At 44.8% G+C, this 23,913-nt stretch overlaps 1 protein-coding gene across 3 annotated transcripts in view; it reads left to right on the forward strand.

Annotated features, from left to right (window-relative positions):
• Positions 1 to 23,913, forward strand: part of AFF4 (ALF transcription elongation factor 4) — a 902,368-nt gene that overhangs the window by 109,920 nt on the left and 768,535 nt on the right. For all 3 annotated transcript variants that reach the window (XM_069244725.1, XM_069244727.1, XM_069244726.1), the window contains one exon: positions 5,915 to 6,041. In XM_069244725.1, coding sequence (XP_069100826.1) covers positions 5,919 to 6,041 — 123 coding nt within the window. In that variant the 5' untranslated portion in view covers positions 5,915 to 5,918. The remainder of the gene's footprint in view (positions 1 to 5,914; positions 6,042 to 23,913) is intronic.

Here is a 23,913-nt window from a genome sequence, read left to right on the forward strand (position 1 = left end):
CCAGGAGGCCCTCTCCCTTGCCCAGGTGGTGGCTACCCCGAGGAGCCTCCCCCCCCTTTTGCCTGCGGAAGAGACCCTTTGGTCTCCCATTGATTTACATTGAAAACCCGACGTGTGTTTGCACACTGCACCCGGCCGCCCCCGTGCTGCTGAGGGTGTACTTAATGCGCTAACTTGTGTCCCCCCGGTGCCCTACAAAACCCCCCTGGTCTGCCCTCCGAAGACGCGGGTACTTACCTGCTGGCAGACTGGAACCAGGGCACCCCCTTCTCCATTGAAGCCTATGCATTTTGGGCACCACTTTGAACACTGCACCTGACCGGCTCTGAGCTGCTGCTGTGGTAACTTTGGGGTTGCTCTGAACCCCCAACGGTGGGCTACCTTGGACCCAAACTTGAACCCCGTAGGTGGTTTACTTACCTGCAGAATTAACAATTACTTACCTCCCCTAGGAACTGTGAAAATTGCACTGTCTAGTTTTAAAATAGCTATGTGTTTTATTTGAAAAGTATATATGCTATTGTGATTATTCAAAGTTCCTAAAGTACTTACCTGCAATACCTTTCATGCAAAGTATTACATGTAGAATTTGAACCTGTGGTTCTTAAAATAAACTCAGAAAATATATTTTTCTATACAAAACCCTATTGGCCTGGAATTGTCTCTGAGTGTGTGTTCCTCATTTATTGCCTGTGTGTATGTACAACAAATGCTTAACACTACTCCTTTGATAAGCCTATTGCTCGACCACACTACCACAAAATAAAGCATTAGTATGATCTCTTTTTGCCACTATCTTACCTCTAAGGGGAACCCTTGGACTCTGTGCATACTATTCATTACTTTGAAATAGTGCATACAGAGCCAACTTCCTACACTTATGTATTTCTGAAATAGGCACAAGATACAGAATCTAGGAGCAGTGGTTATTTCCATATACTTGTGTGTTATTTGGAGGGTATTTTTTTTCAAAATGTTATCTGTCTTATACACTGGTTTAAATTTGAAAGGCACATATGCACCGAAATCCACTCTGTAATAACAAATGTTGCACTATTCTATGCTCCCTCAAGTCTCCCGATAAAAATGGTATCTCACTTGTGTGGGTAGCCCTAGTTCCCACGACCGGACACTGCCCAAAATGCAACATGGACCAAGCACTGTTTTCCCCCAGAAACTGACCTTCTTTTTCCAGTGTGAGTAGCTTTAGTTTTTGGACCCTAGCTCAGCTTCCACCTAGGGAAACTTAGCCAACCTGTACATTTTTTTTTTAAACTATACACCTTGCAAACCTCCAACTTTGACAAACACATTTTCCTAACATTTCTGTGATGGCAAGTTCTAGAATCTGCTGTGAGCCTCAAACTTCTCTCCACATGGCATTTCTCGCTATAAAAGTGGTGCCTGACTTATGTGGCTGGGCCTAGTGCCTGCACTAGAGTAAATCAAACCAAGATCAAGGAAGGGTACCTTTGTGATGACGCCCATTGATGTTAGTTTGATCAGTTCGTGTCACGCAAGTGGGGCAGCATTTGTATTGGGAAAAGTGGGAAAATGCTCATTGGTAAGAATTCTGTGGTTTCATTCTGATTCTGGAAGAATATGGCATGGGAATGCAAGGGAAATTAGCGATTTTAGTCACATTGTGAGGTTTTCAGGGCATTGTGGGTAAAAAACCTGTTGGTATCCACACCACCGTGTACTTTCCTGAGTGTCTAGCTTACAAAACTATCTAGAGGTGGTAGTTTGTTCCTTGAGAATGTAACCCTGCCAAAGAAATGCAGAAAAGACCAACACTACTTTACAACCATCCTTTCCTCCAACACTCACACATACAAGGTGAGTGAAGATTCAAAACGTAAAATATTACCAACAAGATATTTCCCCAAAACACACCTTTCATATGAGACACACACACAAGACCATTCACAGTGCCAGCCGCTGTGCAGCACATTACAACACTCCTCGAGAGAGTGCGACATTCAGGGACCCATCACTTTCATACGCCCATGTCACTTAGACAGCAATTACACTAGCTGGCTGCTGACAAAGTGTGTGGACTGGTGTTAGGCTAGCAGTGTGTGTAATGATCAGCAGCAAGTCACTATACACACACATACTATCGGCCAAGCAATAATCCACGCACCCCGTCAATCTACACAGACCTCCAGCCACGCGCCAGTCCTCTCACACCACCATCACATTTTCTTTTAACAAAAAAAAAAAAACAATTGTGAGTAATACAAAACTATAACTAAATACATTATACTAATGCACCATGGAATCTGAACAAAAGAACAAAAGATATAAAATAATACAGACCATTCAGTTTACTTTGACAATCATGTTTGCTCCCATTATCTCCGTTGCACATAGTACAATTTAAAACCTGGGCACACACAACCCATGTTTAGAAGGACACTCAGGCAGTACATACAATTCTCCTTCTGCACACCTTTTCGGGTTTATACTCTACATCTTCTGCTGGGAAAGTATTTTGGGCCTGGAAGGAATGTGATCGGCAAAAGTGTTGATCTGTCAATCTAGCCACATCCTCCACCACTCCAGCTCTAGGAACACTTGCCTGTTCCACTACAACAAGGCTGCCTATCATAGACTGCTGAAAGTGAACAAATGTCATCTTTGACTGTGGAGAACAACCCTTAAATACCACAAAACCTTTGAAGGCTACAAGATTAAACAAATGGATAGCCAACTTCTTGTACCAAATGTAAGCCTTACGAACAAGATTATACGGTTGATCTACTCTATCTACACCACTCGTGCTGATTATAGTCTAAAATGCATGCAGGTTTGTGCACTTAAACAACCGGACCATCAATTATGGGTGAAGTACTTTCATCATGGATTGTAGTCAGTATGTAGACATCTCTCCTTTCTGCAAGTTTCACAGCTAGAAGTTTGTCACTACACAAGGCACTGCACTGTCCCCTCTTTAGTTTTGTATAAACAAACTCTTGTGGGTAATCTTTATGGTTACAGTGGAATGTGCCACAAGCAAGTGTCCACTTAACATTTCAACGATTGCACACCAGTGTTGAAGTTGTATACACACATCTAAATGGTGACCTTTGTTTAAAAGTCCTCTACCAAGTAACCACACAATTTTCGCACTAACTGTGAAAGTGCAACCAAGTGGTGTCAATACTGGAATCCCTACACCTTGAAATTATAGATATCCAATCCTACTCTGACAGCATATACATCTTAATTCCATAATGTGCCCTCTTGCTAGGAATGTACTGCCTAAAACCCGAACAACCCTTGCACAGGACCAAAGGCTCATCTGTAGCTATTTCTTACCCTGGAAAATAGATCTCTGAAAATTGATCAACAAAGTGATCAAGGACAGGCTGAATTATAAAAACACTGTCACAAATAAGGGTGATCTTGTGGCAACTCTGAAGCATTATCAACAAAACGCAGCATCCGAACAAGAAACAATTACCAATTATGACTTGTGCAGGAAATGTTGCCATTGCCATCAGGGGACTAATAGACCAATATGGATACAGTGACTGCTTCTTATCAAGCCCATCAAAAAAGCTAAACCAAAGAACTTCAACTCACCCAGATTTGTGGGAGTCCACCAGCTAGCTTTAGAGTGAGGGTTTAATCTGGCACTGGTTTCCCCTCAAATACTGTCCAGCATACAAATTAGTCTTGACAACAGTCTCATTCAGAAATACATTGACCCTAAACAACTGAAAAAAATGATAGGCAAACGTTTTCAATATTCACTCTACACCCTGCGACACCAGTAAAGACAGGCAGTGCTGGCACCATGTTTGAGTTCAGCACTTACAATGGGACACCTTTCAGCCCCAGCTGCAATCCAGTGTTCTCTAAGACAGGCTCTTTCTTTGCACTGAGAGTGGCTTCATGAGATGAGTCCTCTTGGGCAGAAAGTTCACTGTCAGAATCTTGCACTTCTGCCTCTGCCTCAGAAGCAAAAGCAGTCTCATAATCATAGTTAGAGGAAAATTTAAAAAGCATACAAACAACATGCTGAGCGGTAATCCTGTGTCTAGCCATAATGCTTACTAATAAAAGTAATTTGACAAATAAGTCAACAATGACTAACACTGTGTGAAATAATTAATAAAGTGTGGCTTTATCACACAGACTTATCTACTCAAAAACTGTACCACTCACTTGCGAGAGACCACTAGACTCACCAGCACCTACTTTGTACAGACACAGCAAAAAACAACGATATACTACTAGAAAGGAAAAAACTAAAGAAAATTACACACAAGACAACACAATACACGTCATGTACAAATTCAAGGAGACTTTCACACACAATAAAACAGAAGCTTCATATGCTGTTGTTGTTATACCACTCACAAAAAGCACATTCATACAAGGAGACCATTCTCATTCAACCTAAGCAGGAGTCTCAGCAAAGGAAACCGAAAGCTTTGCACTGGAATAAAAATAAGAAATAATACATTACAGTCATGTCAATGATAAAACAGTTAACACGATAAAGCGCTACCCATCCCCAACCAAGTGCCTGACACACACATTGCCAGCAAGAAGCCATTCAACACACCGTCAGCCAGAAGCCAGTCGACACTAACCGTCATCGAAATCCCCAGTTCAAACACACACGCACTGCCAGCCAAGCAACATTCCACCCACACTGCTAGTCAAATGCCAATACATGCAGACCGCCAGACGAACTCCAGTTCACATGCACATAAACTTTTCCTGTTGTTTAGTGGCTTTATACCTCCCTTGAGGGCAGATTGGCCTACAAATATGGGTAGTCTGCCCTCAGAAGGGAAAGATAACAGCCATAGGTATGCCAATTCCCCATTAAAGGACCCTACGGAGCCTCCTCGATATGTCAAAAAGAAGATCCCTGGTGTCTAGTGGGCTGCTCTTGCCCCCAGAAAGGGCTGAAACATGGAGAAAAAAAAATGTGTCCCCAGGGCAGCGACCCCTGCCCAAGGGGTTGGTTCCGTTAGTATCCCAAATACAAAATCCCTGGCGCCTAGTGAGCTTGCCTAATGGGTCAGTCCCCTAGAATACTGCAGAACAAAAAATCCCTGGTGGTCTAGTGGATTGATTTTCACTCCGGAATGGAGTGGGAGGAGGAGGGGGTTGGGGGTGGCGTTTGGATGGGGGAGATGGGGATTAGATTGTGGCAGAGGAAACGGTACTGCTTACTGCTACCGTCCCTGTTTTTTTTTTGGGTGGTGAGGGTGGGTGGCTGGCTGATTTGTAATGGCAGCCCACGGGGAGTGAAAGCGTTTTCCTCGTGGGCGGGTGCTAGTACGGAACAGTTCCGTCCTTAGCACATGCCCAACATGGCTGAGGACATAACCCTTCCATCCTCGGCACCAAAAGGGTTAATTTGGCAAAAGTCTCAAAGGAAAGTTCTGCCACTGAAGTTATTAAATCAAATTTCTGGTTAAATTAATACTATCCAGAGAATCTTTTTTTTTTTTCCCTTTTCCAAAAGGGTTATTTTCTGTTTGAAGCGTGGCCAGATCTAATAGAACAAATGAAACTGTGTGCTGGTCTTGATCTGATGGTGATAACCTGGGTCATTGTTTTTTTTTTTTTATTGTTTTTTTTTTGTTCTGTTTTTCCAGTATCATGGAACTTGGAACAGAACACAACATACACCCCAAAATGAAGCCATTGTTTGGGTGGTAAATGGGGCATAAATATATTTTACCATGAACGTGTTTTTTATTGGGTTTCTACTGCTTTGAGAAGGGATGATGTTAAAGTCAATTTTAGGAATAAGTGGACATGCACTTTCACATGTCATTTGATAATTTAAAGTTGTGAAATGAAATATTTAAATCAGTAATGATTGTATTGAATGTATGCTGCTTATTTCTTATGCATGCTCCAAAACTGTTTTTGTTAATAGCAATATGAACCGTGAAGACCGGAACGTCCTGCGTATGAAAGAAAGGGAAAGGCGAAATCAAGAAATTCAACAGGGCGAAGAAGCCTTTCCAACACACTCTCCTCTGTTTGCTGAACCCTATAAAGTTGTGAGTTATTGCTTATTGTTGGTTGAGTTCGTTTTTGTCCAATGTATCTTTAAATAGCTAACCAATTCCAGGTTGTCTTTGTACTTTTCATTTTTTTTTTTTTTTTTTTTGTAACTACTGTACTTTTTGTAATCTGGTTCAATGGTTTAATAGAAAGGCACAGCAATACATAAAATATGGCTAATGAGTTGCAATCATTGTCACACTCCTGTATAAACCGGCATTGTTTAGAGCTAGTAAGCCATCTAGATTCTTACTAAGGAATATCGCTGTACACCTGGGTTAGTCTGGAAACTGTTGCTGATATCTCTTGTTTAAGGAGAATGTATTATAGTTCCTGTGAATAGGACAGATGTATAACAGCTACTAGGGTGGACCACAGTTTGTTCCAACGAATTTCTGGGAGCCTCTGGGATCTAAGGTGATAGGAAAGCTATTGTTAGTTTGCTATGCAACAAGCATGTATTATTGGTTTCCTTCCAATTGAGTTTGAATATATTGTCTGTTTCATTGTGGGCTCCCAGCAAGACTGTAAGTGGATCTTACAGACTGTTTCCCGTTAAATCCTTTTAGTACATAATCACCTCTTTACAAAGACCTGATTGTACCCAAAGTAAAGGTATTTGCATTAAGTGAAAATCAAACCTGTTAGTATCTTAATCAATAACATGGACACAGTTATTGTGACCACTCATTGTAGATGAATAGGAACAATGTCTCTGGTCCTGGAATTGTCACCTACAATTCATTTAATTTAGATGTATTAGTTCAATGGAAGCAAAACAAGATTGCAGTACGCGGAATCTGTTATGCCCTCAAACGATTCCAGGACTGAAAGATGTGCCCATAATGACCTGGAGAGAAGTGGCTCCCCTCTCTCATAAGGGAATGCATTTGTGATTGATTCAATATTAGCCTATTTTTTCCACTGATACTGTTAGCAGCACAAGTTGTAAATAAAGTCAGGAACCTCCGATATAAACAGTGCAGACTCGTTTCTACCCTCTGGTGAAGATTTCTTTGTCTCTACAAAAGCAACTATATGTGCTTTCATGGAATCTTAATTAATAATGTAATCCTGAAATACCTGTAAAATAGAAAAAAAACAATATTTCCAGATAACAGAAAACAATACTTACATAAAAGCAACATTTTTTTTATATAGGTATAAAATTAAAAACGTTTTGAAGACCTATCACAACATTGCTGTGTGGATATTTTTCATCTGCTCCAATTTCAGTGTTACTAATCTGTTAAGGGATTTCCAGAATCCTCCCGTTCTGCACAATGACAACTACTCCAAGCTTTTTTCTCTAGTTCTGAACAGGATTCCTTGACACAGGCTATACATTCAGTTGGTTTTCTCTCATATGTTCTTGTGTGATTACTTTGTTTCCCTTCTTTTACGGGGTATGCAACTTAATTTTTATGACATGCAAGTGGTTTTCCTTAATTATTTACCAGTGGACCTAGTTATTCTATCGGGGATATCCTCAAGTGCACCTGGTGAAGAACGGTGGGTAATACTTGGTATTTCCAAGGTATTGTTCACTTTGGACATGTTTTCAGACAAGGATTTGCTTTTAATTCTTTCTCCACAGACACGAAAGTTCTCAAGAAGGTCTTTACAAGTGTTGCTGGCTACTATAATGTAGGATTGAGGGGAAGGAAGTAATTGCAGTTTGCTAGTTTTCACCCTGGTTTTATGGTAGGTTGGTGCAGGAAAGGGCCACGAGGAGCTGTACTTCTATCCTAGTTCTTTTAAACCCTACCTCCTGATACCTCTAACCAAGTCCTTTCTGCCATTTTGTGAACCCAACGACATCAACTGCTATTTAGCCATAGGCTGTACACTCTGGATTACTAAAGGAAATTGTCAAGGATGCCCTTAATAGCAAGGGCTTTGCATAGACCAAGCAAACTGTTTCCCAAATGGCCAGAGAGCGAGTGGTATTTACCATAAACCCAAGCCTTGGCAAAAAGGTCCATGGTGCAAAGTCAAGCCTTTCTCGTGACACTAGAAGCATACAACTTAAGTGGTTGGATGATCTGTATGTCACAGTACTGCATGGTAGAAAAAAATAATTGATTCTATAGATGTAAGACAAACTGCAAAAGCAATGTACACTAATGGGTGACATATTTTAGGTTGGCTTCACCTCTTTCTCTTAAGAACTGATCTGGCAGAGAACCATACTTCAAATAAGAGTGCAGAGTGGTTTACTACCTAGAATAGTACCTCCGGAGACTGTCATAATCTGCAGGTCATGGCCCGCTGAGAAACACATTCCAGAAAATATGCTTAGTTGTCTGACCGTACCAAACTGAAGTCGTTCAAGCAGAAAGCCATGCACGAGAGTGTAACTCCTCCAATTGGCAACAGATCCAGAAAACCTTTCTGTAGGAATAGATGGCAAAAGAACAGGGATTCCGCAAATGCCACTGCTGAAGTACTCAGGAAGATGTGGTCTGCAAAGTCTGGGCAACACGCAGGCCCAGTAACGAGGCTTTCTAGGCAAAAGGTTTATCATGGAGCATGAGATCTTTGCTAGAGAATACAAAGAGGTGAGGCAGCGAGGTGAAAAAGAGAATACACCCTTCTAAATTCTTCTCCAACTGCCATTACAAACTTGCACAGAAATATTTGCACAGGATTGTATTCTGTACCTCCCTGTGGACCATAGTGCCAAGGACAGCGAGGTCTGCGTGGAATTTCAGCTCAAGTTGCTGAAGGTGAAACACAACACTGGGTGCACTGTGACACTGTCCATACTGAGAAGAAGCAGCCCTCCCTGAAAGAGTTCGACTGCCCAGTGATACTGAAGAAGAAAGCATCGAAGACACAGCACTGGCACAAGTAGGAGAGTCTGACTTAGTGAAAAGAGTCCTCTACGTCGAGAGGCTGACAGACTGCAAGATATGGCAAAATGTAACAAAGCAACCTAAAAGCTCAGACTCTGTCGTCAAAGTCTGCCTCGACGTTGAAACATTAGACAGTCCTAGGATGGCAAAACAAAAGGAGCTGCATGGGTCCAAGAACAATATAGAGTGCCTAAGGTGTATAACAGCGCCATATGTAGTGATACAGGAAGGCGACCATTGCCAAACTGCCTCAAATCCGATCTGGATGCAGCAGAAACAACCAGCAGGCAGCTGTGTATTGGTACAAACCTCAGGAGGCATGCTGTAGGAAGTTGGCTCTGTATGTGCTATTTCAAAGTAAGGAATAGCATGCACAGAGTCCAAGGGTTCCCCTTAGAGGTAAAATAGTGGTAAAAATAGATAATACTAATGCTCTATTTTGTGGTAGTGTGGTCGAGCAGTAGGCTTATCCAAGGAGTAGTGTTAAGCATTTGTTGTACATACACATAGACAATAAATGAGGTACACACACTCCGAGACAAATCCAGCCAATAGGTTTTGTTATAGAAAAATATCTTTTCTTAATTTATTTTAAGAACCACAGGTTCAAATTTAACATGTAATATCTTGTTTGAAAGGTATTGCAGGTAAGTACATTAGGAACTTTGAATCATTTCAATTGCATGTATACTTTTCAAGTTATTCACAAATAGCTATTTCAAAAGTGGACACAGTGCAATTTTCACAGTTCCTGGGGGAGGTAAGTTTTTGTTAGTTTTACCAGGTAAGTACGACACTTACAGGGTTCAGTTCTTGGTCCAAGGTAGCCCACCGTTGGGGGTTCAGAGCAACCCCAAAGTTACCACACCAGCAGCTCAGGGCCGGTCAGGTGCAGAGTTCAAAGTGGTGCCCAAAACGCATAGGCTTCAATGGAGAGAAGGGGGTGCCCCGGTTCCAGTCTGCCAGCAGGTAAGTACCCGCGTCTTCGGAGGGCAGACCAGGGGGGTTTTGTAGGGCACCGGGGGGGACACAAGCCCACACAGAAATTTCACCCTCAGCGGCGCGGGGGCGGCCGGGTGCAGTGTTAGAACAAGCGTCGGGTTCGCAATGGAAGTCAATGAGAGATCAAGGGATCTCTTCAGCGCTGCAGGCAGGCAAGGGGGGGCTTCCTCGGGGAAACCTCCACTTGGGCAAGGGAGAGTGTAAAGAAATGGCTCCCTGTTGCAGTTACCCCCCACTTTTTGCCTGATACTGATGCTGACTTGACTGAGAAGTGTGCTGGGACCCTGCTAACCAGGCCCCAGCACCAGTGTTCTTTCACCTAAAATGTACCATTGTTTCCCCAATTGGCACACCCTGGCATCCAGATAAGTCCCTTGTAACTGGTACCTCTGGTACCAAGGGCCCTGATGCCAGGGAAGGTCTCTAAGGGCTGCAGCATGTATTATGCCACCCTAGAGACCCCTCACTCAGCACAGACACACTGCTTACAAGCCTGTGTGTGCTAGTGAGAACAAAATGAGTAATTCGACATGGCACTCCCCTCAGGGTGCCATGCCAGCCTCTCACTGCCTATGCAGTATAGGTAAGACACCCCTCTAGCAGGCCTTACAGCCCCAAGGCAGGGTGCACTATACCATAGGTGAGGGTACCAGTGCATGAGCACTGTACCCCTACAGTGTCTAAGCAAAACCTTAGACATTGTAAGTGCAGGGTAGCCATAAGAGTATATGGTCTGGGAGTCTGTTTTACATGAACTCCACAGCACCATAATGGCTACACTGAAAACTGGGAAGTTTGGTATCAAACTTCTCAGCACAATAAATGCACACTGATGCCAGTGTACATTTTATTGTAAAATACACCACAGAGGGCACCTTAGAGGTGCCCCCTGAAACTTAACCGACTATCTGTGTAGGCTGACTGGTTCCAGCAGCCTGCCACACTAGAGACCTCACTAGAGACCTGTTGCTGGCCCCAAGGGGGGAGTGCCTTTGTCACTCTGAGGCCAGTAACAAAGCCTGCACTGGGTGGAGATGCTAACACCTCCCCCAGGCAGGAGCTGTAACACCTGGCGGTGAGCCTCAAAGGCTCACCCCTTTGTCACAGCCCAGCAGGGCACTCCAGCTTAGTGGAGTTGCCTGCCCCCTCCGGCCACGGCCCCCACTTTTGGCGGCAAGGCTGGAGGGAACAAAGAAAGCAACAAGGAGGAGTCCCTGGCCAGTCAGGACAGCCCCTAAGGTGTCCTGAGCTGAGGTGACTCTAACTTTTAGAAATCCTCCATCTTGCAGATGGAGGATTCCCCCAATAGGATTAGGGATGTGACCCCCTCCCCTTGGGAGGAGGCACAAAGAGGGTGTACCCACCCTCAGGGCTAGTAGCCATTGGCTACTAACCCCCCAGACCTAAACACGCCCTTAAATTTAGTATTTAAGGGCTCTCCCTGAACCTAGAAATTAGATTCCTGCAACAACAAGAAGAAGGACTGCCTAGCTGAAAACCCCTGCAGAGGAAGACCAGAAGACAACAACTGCCTTGGCTCCAGAAACTCACCGGCCTGTCTCCTGCCTTCCAAAGAACTCTGCTCCAGCGACGCCTTCCAAAGGGACCAGCGACCTCTGAATCCTCCGAGGACTGCCCTGCTTCGACGACGACAAGAAACTCCCGAGGACAGCGGACCTGCTCCAAAAAGACTGCAACTTTGTTTCAAGAAGCAGCTTTAAAGAACCCTGCAATCTCCCCGCAAGAAGCGTGAGACTTGCAACACTGCACCCGGCGACCCCGACTCGGCTGGTGGAGAACCAACACCTCAGGGAGGACCCCCGGACTACTCTACGACTGTGAGTACCAAAACCTGTCCCCCCTGAGCCCCCACAGCGCCGCCTGCAGAGGGAATCCCGCGGCTTCCCCTGACCGCGACTCTCTGAAACCTAAGTCCCTACGCCTGGAAAAGACCCTGCACTCGCAGCCCCCAGGACCTGAAGGACCGGACTTTCACTGCAGAAGTGACCCCCAGGAGTCCCTCTCCCTTGCCCAAGTGGAGGTTTCCCCGAGGAAGCCCCCCCTTGCCTGCCTGCAGCGCTGAAGAGATCCCTTGATCTCTCATTGACTTACATTGCGAACCCAACGCTTGTTCTAACACTGCACCCGGCCGCCCCCGCGCCGCTGAGGGTGAAATTTCTGTGTGGGCTTGTGTCCCCCCCGGTGCCCTACAAAACCCCCCTGGTCTGCCCTCCGAAGACGCGGGTACTTACCTGCTGGCAGACTGGAACCGGGGCACCCCCTTCTCTCCATTATAGCCTATGCGTTTTGGGCACCACTTTGAACTCTGCACCTGACCAGCCCTGAGCTGCTGGTGTGGTAACTTTGGGGTTGCTCTGAACCCCCAACGGTGGGCTACCTTGGACCAAGAACTGAACCCTGTAAGTGTCTTACTTACCTGGTAAAACTAACAACAACTTACCTCCCCCAGGAACTGTGAAAATTGCACTAAGTGTCCACTTTTAAAATAGCTATTTGTGAATAACTTGAAAAGTATACATGCAATTGAAATGATTCAAAGTTCCTAATGTACTTACCTGCAATACCTTTCAAACAAGATATTACATGTTAAATTTGAACCTGTGGTTCTTAAAATAAACTAAGAAAAGATATTTTTCTATACAAAACCTATTGGCTGGATTTGTCTCGGAGTGTGTGTACCTCATTTATTGTCTGTGTATGTACAACAAATGCTTAACACTACTCCTTGGATAAGCCTACTGCTCGACCACACTACCACAAAATAGAGCATTAGTATTATCTATTTTTACCACTATTTTACCTCTAAGGGGAACCCTTGGACTCTGTGCATGCTATTCCTTACTTTGAAATAGCACATACAGAGCCAACTTCCTACAGAGAGGGACTCCTGGGGGTCACTTCTGCAGTGAAAGTCCGGTCCTTCAGGTCCTGGGGCTGCGGGTGCAGGGTCTTTTCCAGGCGTCGGGACTTAGGTTTCAGAGAGTCGCGGTCAGGGGAAGCCTCGGGATTCCCTCTGCAGGCGGCGCTGTGGGGGCTCAGGGGGGACAGGTTTTGGTACTCACAGTCGTAGAGTAGTCCGGGGGTCCTCCCTGAGGTGTTGGTTCTCCACCAGTCGAGTCGGGGTCGCCGGGTGCAGTGTTGCAAGTCTCACGCTTCTTGCGGGGAGATTGCAGGGTTCTTTAAAGCTGCTCCTTTGGATAAAGTTGCAGTCTTTTTGGAGCACGTCCGCTGTCCTCGGGAGTTTCTTGTCGTCGTCTAAGCAGGGCAGTCCTCAGAGGATTCAGAGGTCGCTGGTCCCTTTGGAAGGCGTCGCTGGAGCAGAGTTCTTTGGAAGGCAGGAGACAGGCCGGTGAGTTTCTGGAGCCAAGGCAGTTGTTGTCTTCTGGTCTTCCTCTGCAGGGGTTTTCAGCTAGGCAGTCCTTCTTGTTGTTGTTGCAGGAATCTAAATTCTTAGGTTCAGGGAAGCCCTTAAATACTAAATTTAAGGGCGTGTTTAGGTCTGGGGGGTTAGTAGCCAATGGCTACTAGCCCTGAGGGTGGGTACACCCTCTTTGTGCCTCTTCCCAAGGGGAGGGGGTCACATTCCTATCCCTATTGGGGGAATCCTCCTTCTTCAAGATGGAGGATTTCTAAAAGTCAGAGGCACCTCAGCTCAGGACACCTTAGGGGCTGTCCTGACTGGCCAGTGACTCCTCCTTGTTTTTCTCATTATCTCTCCTGGACTTGCCGCCAAAAGTGGGGGCTGGGTCCAGGAGGCGGGCATCTCCACTAGCTGGAGTGCCCTGGGGCATTGTAACAAGCAGCTTGAGCCTTTGAAGCTCACTGCTAGGTGTTACAGTTCCTGCAGGGGGGAGGTGTGAAGCACTTCCACCCAGAGCAGGCTTTGTTTCTGTCCTCAGAGAGCACAAAGGCTCTCACCGCATGAGGTCAGACACTTGTCTCTCTGCAGCAGGCTGGCACAGACCAGTCAGTCCTGCACTGAACAATTGGGTAAAATACAGGGGGTATCTCTAAGATGCCCTCTGTGTGCATTTTTTAATAAATCCAACACTGGCATCAGTGTGGGTTTATTATTCTGAGAAGTTTGATACTAAACTTCCCAGTATTCAGTGTAGCCATTATGGAGCTGTGGAGTTCGTTTTTGACAGACTCCCAGCCCATATACTCTTATGGCTACCCTGCACTTACAATGTCTAAGGTTTTGCTTAGACACTGTAGGGGCATAGTGCTCATGCACATATGCCCTCACCTGTGGTATAGTGCACCCTGCCTTAGGGCTGTAAGGCCTACTAGAGGGGTGACTTACCTATGCCACAGGCAGGGGGAGGTTGGCATGGCACCCTGAGGGGAGTGCCATGTCGACTTAGTCATTTTCTCCCCATCAGCACACACAAGCTGGCAAGCAGTGTGTCTGTGCTGAGTGAGGGGTCCCTAGGGTGGCATAAGACATGCTGCAGCCCTTAGAGACCTTCCCTGGCATCAGGGCCCTTGGTACCAGGGGTACCAGTTACAAGGGACTTACCTAGGTGCCAGGGTTGTGCCAATTGTGGAAACAATGGTACATTTTAGGTGAAAGAACACTGGTGCTGGGGCCTGGTTAGCAGGGTCCCAGCACACTTCTCAGTCAAGTCAGCATCAGTATCAGGCAAAAAGTGGGGGGTAACTGCAACAGGGAGCCATTTCTTTACACATGCCTTGTTGAGTTTCTGGATTTAAGACTGCGGTGCAACCACACTGCATCAATATGTCGTCCTTAGAGGACGCCCTCTTCAGACTAGAAGTGGAGGATACATTAGAGTAGATAAGCGAGAGAAAGATGGCGAAAACAGCGGGAACAGTGTTAATCCATGGGTCTTTCAAACGGGGAGGCCTGCCAACTAGACTATGAAGTAGGAGGGCCTTCCAACACGCCACTGCTCCTCCGCTAAAAGGGTCCAGTCAACTGACCAAAGCTCAGACTTGTGCCAACATTGTCACTATCTGGGAAGACAGCCCTTTTGAGGAAGGGCAAATGGGGGAGCGGGAGGGGGTGGGGAAGCAAAAAAGTGACTCCTACGGATTACACCCCCAACACGGTTAACCAGTGTTGGTGAAGACTGAGGATTCCTCCAGGAATGAGGGGTTAATCAGTTCATAATGATTTAAAATATAATATAAATAGCTAAAAGCATCAAACCCATCTTATGTCCACCCTTTCTACCGCTAAGGGAAATGACACAAACAAAGGAGAAACTCTGGGAAGTAAAAGAGCTTGTCAAACAACAAGAGTTCCCTTAAAAGTCTGAAAGGGGGTTTACTCGTCTCCTCAACCCAAAGCAGGAGACTAGATTAAGGCTTATCCTGGACCTAAGATTTCTACACAAGTTCATAACTAACTCTGTGATTCAAAATGACAATACTGAAAGATTAAAATACAGGCACTATATGAGATTTTCCTTAGACCAGGTACACTACCAGTTCAAGGGGCTGTATTTTGGCATAAAGTAAGCACCAAAGGAGTTAACAAAATGCCTGGCAGCAATACCCACACACCTCAGGAGACACAGCATACATGTCTGCCCATACCAAGATAACTGGCTAGTAAAGGCAAGACCACAGTGTGGGTGTCAAAAGAACAAGCACACTGTGATGGAGTTCCCTCATAAACTGGGGGTTTTCTTGAATTTAGAGAAGTAATCACCATGCTCCGAACAGGCGGTGGTGTACCAGAAGGGACAGTCTCTGAAAGTGAGGACAGTATTGAAACAAATTAAACTAATGTGTATGATGGCATCATGCATCCTGCTTATACCACAGGCCAGGTTACACATGCACCCAATCCAAGCAGAAAGTCAGGAGCCAAAGGCAGCTGGGAGGATCTTGTGGTTCTCAAAGAATTCCGAAGGAGATAAGTGGTGAAACATGAAACATGCTCCCATAATGAGCCGTTTAAAATTACCAACTCCAAAAGTGACCATTGCTATGGACCTGTGCCACAAATATTGGGTGAGCGCACATGGAAATCCTAAAAAACTGGGGCTCTTGGGAGCCTGCCTGAGGCTGAGCGAGTCACAAACATGTTGAAACTCAGGTTTGTGTTCATGCACAAAGGCCTTTGAAGCGCATGTAAATGGGGAGACCGTACTCATCCAAACTGACAGCACAACTCCAATGTTTTGCCTCAACTAAAAAGCTCTCAGTACTAGCACAGGAAATACGGAAAATGTGCAAGACAGAGAAACACTGGTGACAATACATCTATCTACCAGAACGTCCAAAACATTGAAGCAGACAAGCAAGTGCATCCCAAAAATGAGAGCTAAAATAAGAAGCCCTAGAGGACATTTTCAAGAGTCAGGGCAACACAAAATTCCAAGACTTCTCGTCGAGGTGTTCATGCCAGCGGTCCAAGAGGAATTCCCTATTCGTAAACTGGTCAGGCATTTGCATATGCCTTTCACCAATTTCCCCAAATACCATTGGTAATAGACATGTTAAGACACTCAGTCGTGACCCTTATCCTGACAGCCCCACACTGAGCCGGAGAAACTAGGTTCTCAGACTTAGTTGATTTCTCAAAAGAAGAGTATAGCCCTACCACCAATGCAGGTCCCGCCCACAATGTATTGAGGACTGATTTGTCACCTGGAACCAGCCAGTTTCAGGCTAGCATCTTGGTTCCTGAGTAGCTAGAATTCAGTTAGCTCCACCTTTTAAGGAGACCAATAAAGTTTCTCAAAGAGGCCAAAGGCCCAAGTAGACGTAAGTGCTACACCAAGTGGAGCAAGTACATCCATTATACAATTGAAAAACAAGGTCTCATGGAAAAGAGAGCAGGAAACGCCAGAGTCTTTACGTAACCAACCCACCTTCTGGATAACGATCTAACCTATGCGTCACTCAAGGTTCAGACTGCCATTGTGGATTACACTAGGGAACTCGTGCAGTACAACTTCATCTCACTAGTTTTTAAAGAGATTCCTGGAGGGAGCAAAAAAGACCCTCTCCCCCACTAATGCTGTGCTTACTCAGCTAGTGACGGAACCATTAAAACTCACACACAAGCCATAACTCAAATTTCTTATGCTAAAATCAGCCTTCCTGGTAGCCCTCACTTCTGCTTATGGTCAGTTAACTTCAAGCGCTTACCTCCCCTGAACCCTATGTACATGAGGACAGATTAGTCATAAGAACTAATCCTCAGTTTATCCCTGAAGGCATTTTATGGCTGTTTCATACTAGCTAAACTATACAAAGGCAGGCAAGGGTATACTAAAGCCATGGGAACCACTGCACCAAGAGAAGCTAAACAAGAGAATTTAGCATATCCCTTTTGGATGATTTATCTTTATTTTTTGACAAAGTAGAAAAGATCTATTAAAGCTTTGAAAGGTCAAGGATTCAGATCAAAACTTCTTCTCAGGAGTCCGCTATAAAGCGCACAGTCTCCTCCTTACTGACAACGTTTAAACCTATATCTTTAGAAGAATCAGAAACTTAAATCAGGCAGTCTACTAGATGGAGGTCCCCCTTTATTTTGTCCAGGGCAGCATCTTCCTTCATTGGCTTGTTCAACTCCTTTATTTGAAATGTCACTCATGCAAGAAAAATATCCGAATGTGTGGAGGAAAACTCTAGTTTGGCCATTTTTTTTTTTTTTTTTTGGAACAGACCAACTCCATCTTGAGTATTTGCAGACCTGGTTATGTACTGCCAGCTAGAGCATAGTGAATGGCCAGATTATTAACCATTGAGAAAGAAATGGTATCCTTCACAGGTCTCAGTCTGGCTTTTGGGAGGGTTTCAGTACTGAATCATCACTTCTAGAGGTTACAGAATGTATTAAAAATAACCTTGACATTGGGGAAAAAATGGCGGTCATTCTCCTTAATTTATTTGCGGCATTCAGTACGGTTAGTCATGACCCCTTGCTGCTAAAGAATGCAGGCATTTTTGGATATTGCCTTAGTGTATTAGTTCTTTGTCAACAAATTGACCCCAGTCAGTATTTTTACCACGTTTTACTTGTTTAAGAGAAATAAGATGTTGTGTTCTCGGGGGTCAGCTCTCACCCACACCCTGTTTAATGGCTCCTTTGGTTTCTTTAGTGGCACCTTGGGGTTTTAATATAATAAACTATGCTGATGACACCTATTGATTATTGCATTTGAACAACTAGCCACTACTATTACACATTTTCCAGGCTGTCAGCAGTTGCAGTCTGGATGCATATTAATTGTCTTCAGCTAAATTCAGGCAAATCTGAAATTTTAGGCTTTGGAAATGTGTCTCCTTTAGACATACAAAGAATTTGACTATTAGAACTTGGGGAAATTGGCTATGGAACATTGAATACTCCAGTATTGGAACTTTCATAGATTCACATGCTTGATACTTCCCTGTCGTCGAGATGGGAGTCCCCAATTGAATATAAAAACTAGGCCTAAAGATGTATGCACACAGGACATGAACTAGGCCTCAATAGATTAACCCATCATTGTCGTTTTGTAAAATAGACCCAAACTCAAACCAATCAGATTGCCCTTAGATCCTCCTGTTAGGAGCTGCCTTCCCTCAGATTTTCCACCGTACGTTGTGCTGAGGAGTCTCCTTTGAGCTCTGCTCAATATGTTCTCTCAAAAGATCTACTACTTCAGCTTTTGGGCATTTCTTTTCTACTCTGGTGCTTCAAACTGGCTGCCATGTCATAGACACCAAGGAAGGGCCTTTCTAGATCCTGTGCCTCATGTCTGAAGAAAAGACTATGGGCCTGATTTCAACTTTGGAGGAGGTGTTAATCCGTCCCAAATGTGACAGATATACCACCAGGCGTATTACGAGTTCCATAGGATATAATGGACTCGTAATACGGCTGGTGGTATATCCGTCACTTTTGGGACGGATTAACACCTCCTCCAAAGTTGTAATCAGGCCCTATATGTGGAGGATCCACATGAGGAATGTATTTATTGCCTGTATCCCAGCCACAAGACAAAGGACTGCAAAATATGTAGAAAATTCTCTACAAAGACCTTAAAGGACAGAGAGGGTCGCCTGCTTTTGTGGCTTCAGAGAGGTAAGACTGGACTTTCTGCCTCTGAGGACAGTGTCTCCTCTTCTATTTCTGCACTAAAAATAAACCCTCACAAAATCGGCTAAAAAGACTGCCTCTGAACCAGCTACTCCACCTCCTAAGTGACAATGCCAGGACCACTCACCTGAAATCCAGGTATCCGCGGGAGTAAAGAGGTAACCCACACCCCTATAAATTATTCTCTCAAAGCCAAGATTAACCGCTACTGATGGAATAACTCATGGGGGGACGGGTAGGCATAGGGAAGATGGGAGAGGAAAGAGATAAACTGATATCAGAAGCACCTATGACATCCAGTCTAAAAGAACGTGCCTCTTTTATAGTATATCACAATGCCTATGGGAGAGACCATGAACAAAAATAAATATAGCCCTTTAGTGTGTGGAAAACAATGTAACATAAATCAAAATACACATTCACACACCGTAGTCATTGCTGGCAATGAGTGCTGACAGGTAAAATTTAAAGTTGCATTAATGTTCACTTCTTTTCATTGATGTAAGCAATATTGTCTTTCCATTTCTCTCTATTCTTTCAACAGAATTCCAGTGTTCGATGGCATGTGTAGCTGCAGATACACATGCTGTGCACATCCCGCCATCTGGTGTTGGGCTCGGAGTGTTACAAGTTGTTTTTCTTCGAAGAAGTCTTTTTCGAGTCACGAGACTGAGGGACTCCTCCCATTTCGACTCCATTGCGCATGGGCGTCGACTCCATCTTAGATTGTTTTTTTTCCACCATCGGGTTTGGACGTGTTCCTTTTCGCTCCGGTTTTCGGGTCGGAAAGTTAGTTAGAATCTCGGAAAAATCGTCTGTATTGTTTGCGTTCGGTATCGGGTTAGTTACAACAGATCGACACCGAATTAAAAAGAGCTCCGGTGGCCCTTTGGGGTTTTTTGTCGATCCCCGTCGGGGCCTGGTCGGCCCGGCCACGTGTCTCTTCAAGGCTGATGGAACGGACCCCATTCCGCTTCTGTCCAAAATGCCATAAGTATCCATATACAGATCAACAACTGGTCTGTAACTTGTGTTTGTCACCAGAACACAAGGAGGATACTTGTGAGGCCTGTCGAGCGTTTTGGTCCAGGAAGACACTCAGGGACCGAAGAGCCATAAGACTACAGATGGCGTCGGTGCTGACAGGACAAGGGCGTTTCGAAGAGGAGGAAGAAACATTCTCCACCCAGGAATCGGACTCGGAGGAGGTCGATCCCGAGGAAACGCCGAAAACTGTGAGTAAGACGTCGGAAAAGAAAACTCACGAGAAGACCGCTAAAGCCCAGGGGACGCCACCGCCAACAGGCCATGGCTTAACCCGAAAAATAGATGACCGTCTATCGGCACCGAAAAAGGGCGAGCTGGTGTCGAAGTCATCCGACTCCGGTCGAGATACCGGCACACAGCACTCTCGGGTCCGAGATAGCGGGTCCGAGACGATTCGGCATCGAGACAGCGGCACCGAAATGGCCCGGCATCGAGAAGGCACGACGCCGAAAATAAAGGTTTCGTCCGAGCCGAAAAAGACTGTCAAAGGTTTCGGTACCGAAACATCCAGCCTCGGAACCGAAAAGTAGTTCCTATTCAGAGGAACAAGGACTGTCCTCACAAATGAAGACACACCGATTTCAACAAGAATTAGAGATAAAAGAGCCAGATCACACAGAAAGAAGGCTCTTTATTCAAAAAGATACGGGGAAGATCAGCACTCTTCCTCCGATCAAGATGAAACGTAAACTTGCCTTCCAAGACAAGGACAAACAGCCACCCGCGAAGGTGGCTAAACAAGTGACACCACCACCATCCCCACATCACTCTCCACCACCATCACCTGTAGCCACTCCACCAATGATGCAATCACCAACTCATACTGGAATGAGTCAAAATGACCCTGACGCATGGGACCTTTATGACGCACCAGTGTCAGATAATAGCCCTGAATGCTATCCAGCAAGGCCATCGCCACCAGAGGATAGTACAGGCTACGCTCAAGTGGTATCAAGAGCTGCAGCATTTCACAATGTCAGCCTTCATTCAGAACCCATTGAAGACGACTTTCCTTTTAATACACTGTCGTCTACACGCAGTCAATATCAAAGTCTTCCGATGTTACCCGGAATGCTCAAACACTCCAAACAAGTGTTTGAAGAACCTGTCAAGGGGAGAGCCATTACTCCAAGAGTAGATAAAAAATATAAAGCGCCGCCAACAGACCCAGTGTACATCACACAACAGCTAACACCAGATTCTGTTGTAGTGGGAGCAGCGTGCAAAAGAGCCAACTCACATTCTTCTGGAGATGCACCTCCTCCAGATAAAGAAAGTAGAAAATTCAATGCAGAAGGCAAAAGAGTGGCGGCACAGGCAGTAAACCAGTGGCGCATTGCAAATTCCCAAGCTTTGTTAGCCAGATATGATAGGGCCCATTGGGATGAGATGCAACACTTTATTGAGCATTTACCAAAAGAGTTCCAAAAAAGAGCGCAGCAAGTGGTAGAAGAGGGACAGAGTATCTCTAATAATCAGATACGGTCAGCTATGGATGCTGCAGACACAGCTGCTAGGACTGTCAACACAGCAGTAACAATAAGGAGACATGCATGGCTGCGTACATCAGGATTTAAACCAGAGATACAGCAAGCTGTGCTAAATATGCCATTCAACGGACAGCAGTTGTTTGGGCCGGAAGTGGACACTGCCATAGAAAAACTTAAAAAAGACACTGAGACGGCCAAAGCCATGGGCGCACTCTACTCCCCGCAGGGAAGAGGCACATTTCGAAAGACACAATTTTGAGGGGGGGTTTCGAGGGCATACCACAGAAGCCACAACCTCACAAACAAAGCCCACTTACCAGAGCCAGTATCAGCGGGGAGGTTTTCGGGGACAATATAGAGGAGGACAATTTCAAAGGAATAGGGGAAAATTCCAAAGTCCCAAAACTCCTCAAAACAAACAGTGACTCCAAGATCACAAACCCCCAACACATAACACCTGTGGGGGGGAGACTAACCAAGTTTTACACACATTGGGAGGAAATAACAACAGACACTTGGGTCTTAGCAATTATCCAGCATGGTTATTGCATAGAATTTCTCAAATTCCCTCCAAACGTCCCACCGAAAACACACAGTATGTCAAAACAACATATAGAGCTTCTAGGACTAGAAGTTCAAGCATTGCTACAAAAAGAAGCAATAGAATTAGTACCAAAACAAGAATTAAACACAGGAGTTTACTCACTGTACTTTCTGATACCCAAAAAAGACAAAACACTCAGACCTATACTAGATCTCAGAACGTGATGATACCTACATCAAATCAGGCCACTTTCACATGGTTACTTTACAAGATGTAATCCCACTACTCAAACAACAAGACTACATGAAAACACTAGACTTAAAGGATGCATATTTCCATATACCAATACATCCTTCACACAGAAAGTACCTAAGGTTTGTATTCCAAGGGCTACATTACCAATTCAAAGTGTTGCCATTCGGAATTACAACTGCGCCAAGAGTTTTTACAAAATGCCTGGCAGTGGTAGCTGCACATATCAGAAGGCAGCAAATACATGTGTTCCCGTACCTAGACGATTGGTTAATCAAAACCAACACGCAAAAACGGTGTTCACAGCACACAAAATATGTCATAGAAATCCTACACAAACTAGGTTTCTCAATCAACTACGCCAAATCACACCTTCTACTGTGTCAAACACAGCAATACTTGGGAGCAACAATCAACACAGCAAAAGGGATTGCCACTCCAAGTCCACAAAGAGTTCAAACATTTCACAATGTAATACACGCCATGTATCCAAAACAAAGGATACAAGTCAAAATAGTAATGAAACTACTAGGCATGATGTCTTCATGCATAGCCATTGTCCCAAATGCAAGGTTGCACATGCGGCCCTTACAAGGTGCCTAGCATCACAATGGTCACAAGCACAGGGTCAGCTTCTAGATCTGGTGTTGATAGACCGCCAAACATACATCTCGCTTCAATGGTGGAACAGTATAAATTTAAACCAAGGGCGGCCTTTCCAAGACCCAGTGCCACAATACGTGATAACGACAGATGCTTCCATGACAAGGTGGGGAGCACACCTCAATCAGCACAGCATCCAAGGACAATGGGACATACCGCAAAGACAGTTTCACATAAATCACTTAGAATTGTTAGCGGTATTTCTAGCGCTAAAAGCATTTCAACCCATAATAACCCACAAATACATTCTTGTCAAAACAGACAACATGACAACAATGTATTACCTAAACAAACAGGGCGGGACACACTCGACACAGTTGTGTCTCCTGACACAGAAAATATGGCATTGGGCGATTCACAACCACATTCGCCTAATAGCACAGTTTATTCCAGGAATTCAGAATCAGTTAGCAGACAATCTCTCCCGAGATCACCAACAGATCCACGAATGGGGAAATTCACCCCCAAATACTCGACACTTACTTTCAAATGTGGGGAACACCACAAATAGATTTATTTGCAACAAAGGAAAACTCAAAATGCCAAAACTTCGCATCCAGGTACCCACAACATCAGTCTCAGGGCAATGTGCTATGGATGAACTGGTCAGGGATATTTGCGTACGCTTTTCCCCCTCTCCCACTCCTTCCATATCTAGTAAACAAGTTGAGTCAAAACAAACTCAAACTCATACTAATAGCACCAACATGTGCAAGACAACCTTGGTACACAACACTACTGGACCTCTCAGTAGTACCTCATGTCAAACTACCAAACAGACCAGATCTGTTAACACAACACAAACAACAAATCAGGCATCCAAATCCAGCATCGATGAATCTAGCAATTTGGCTCCTGAAATCCTAGAATTCGGACACTTAAACCTCACACAAGAATGTATGGAGGTCATAAGACAAGCTA

This window comes from Pleurodeles waltl, chromosome 7 (genome assembly GCF_031143425.1).
Source record: "Pleurodeles waltl isolate 20211129_DDA chromosome 7, aPleWal1.hap1.20221129, whole genome shotgun sequence".
NCBI lineage: Eukaryota > Metazoa > Chordata > Amphibia > Caudata > Salamandridae > Pleurodeles > Pleurodeles waltl.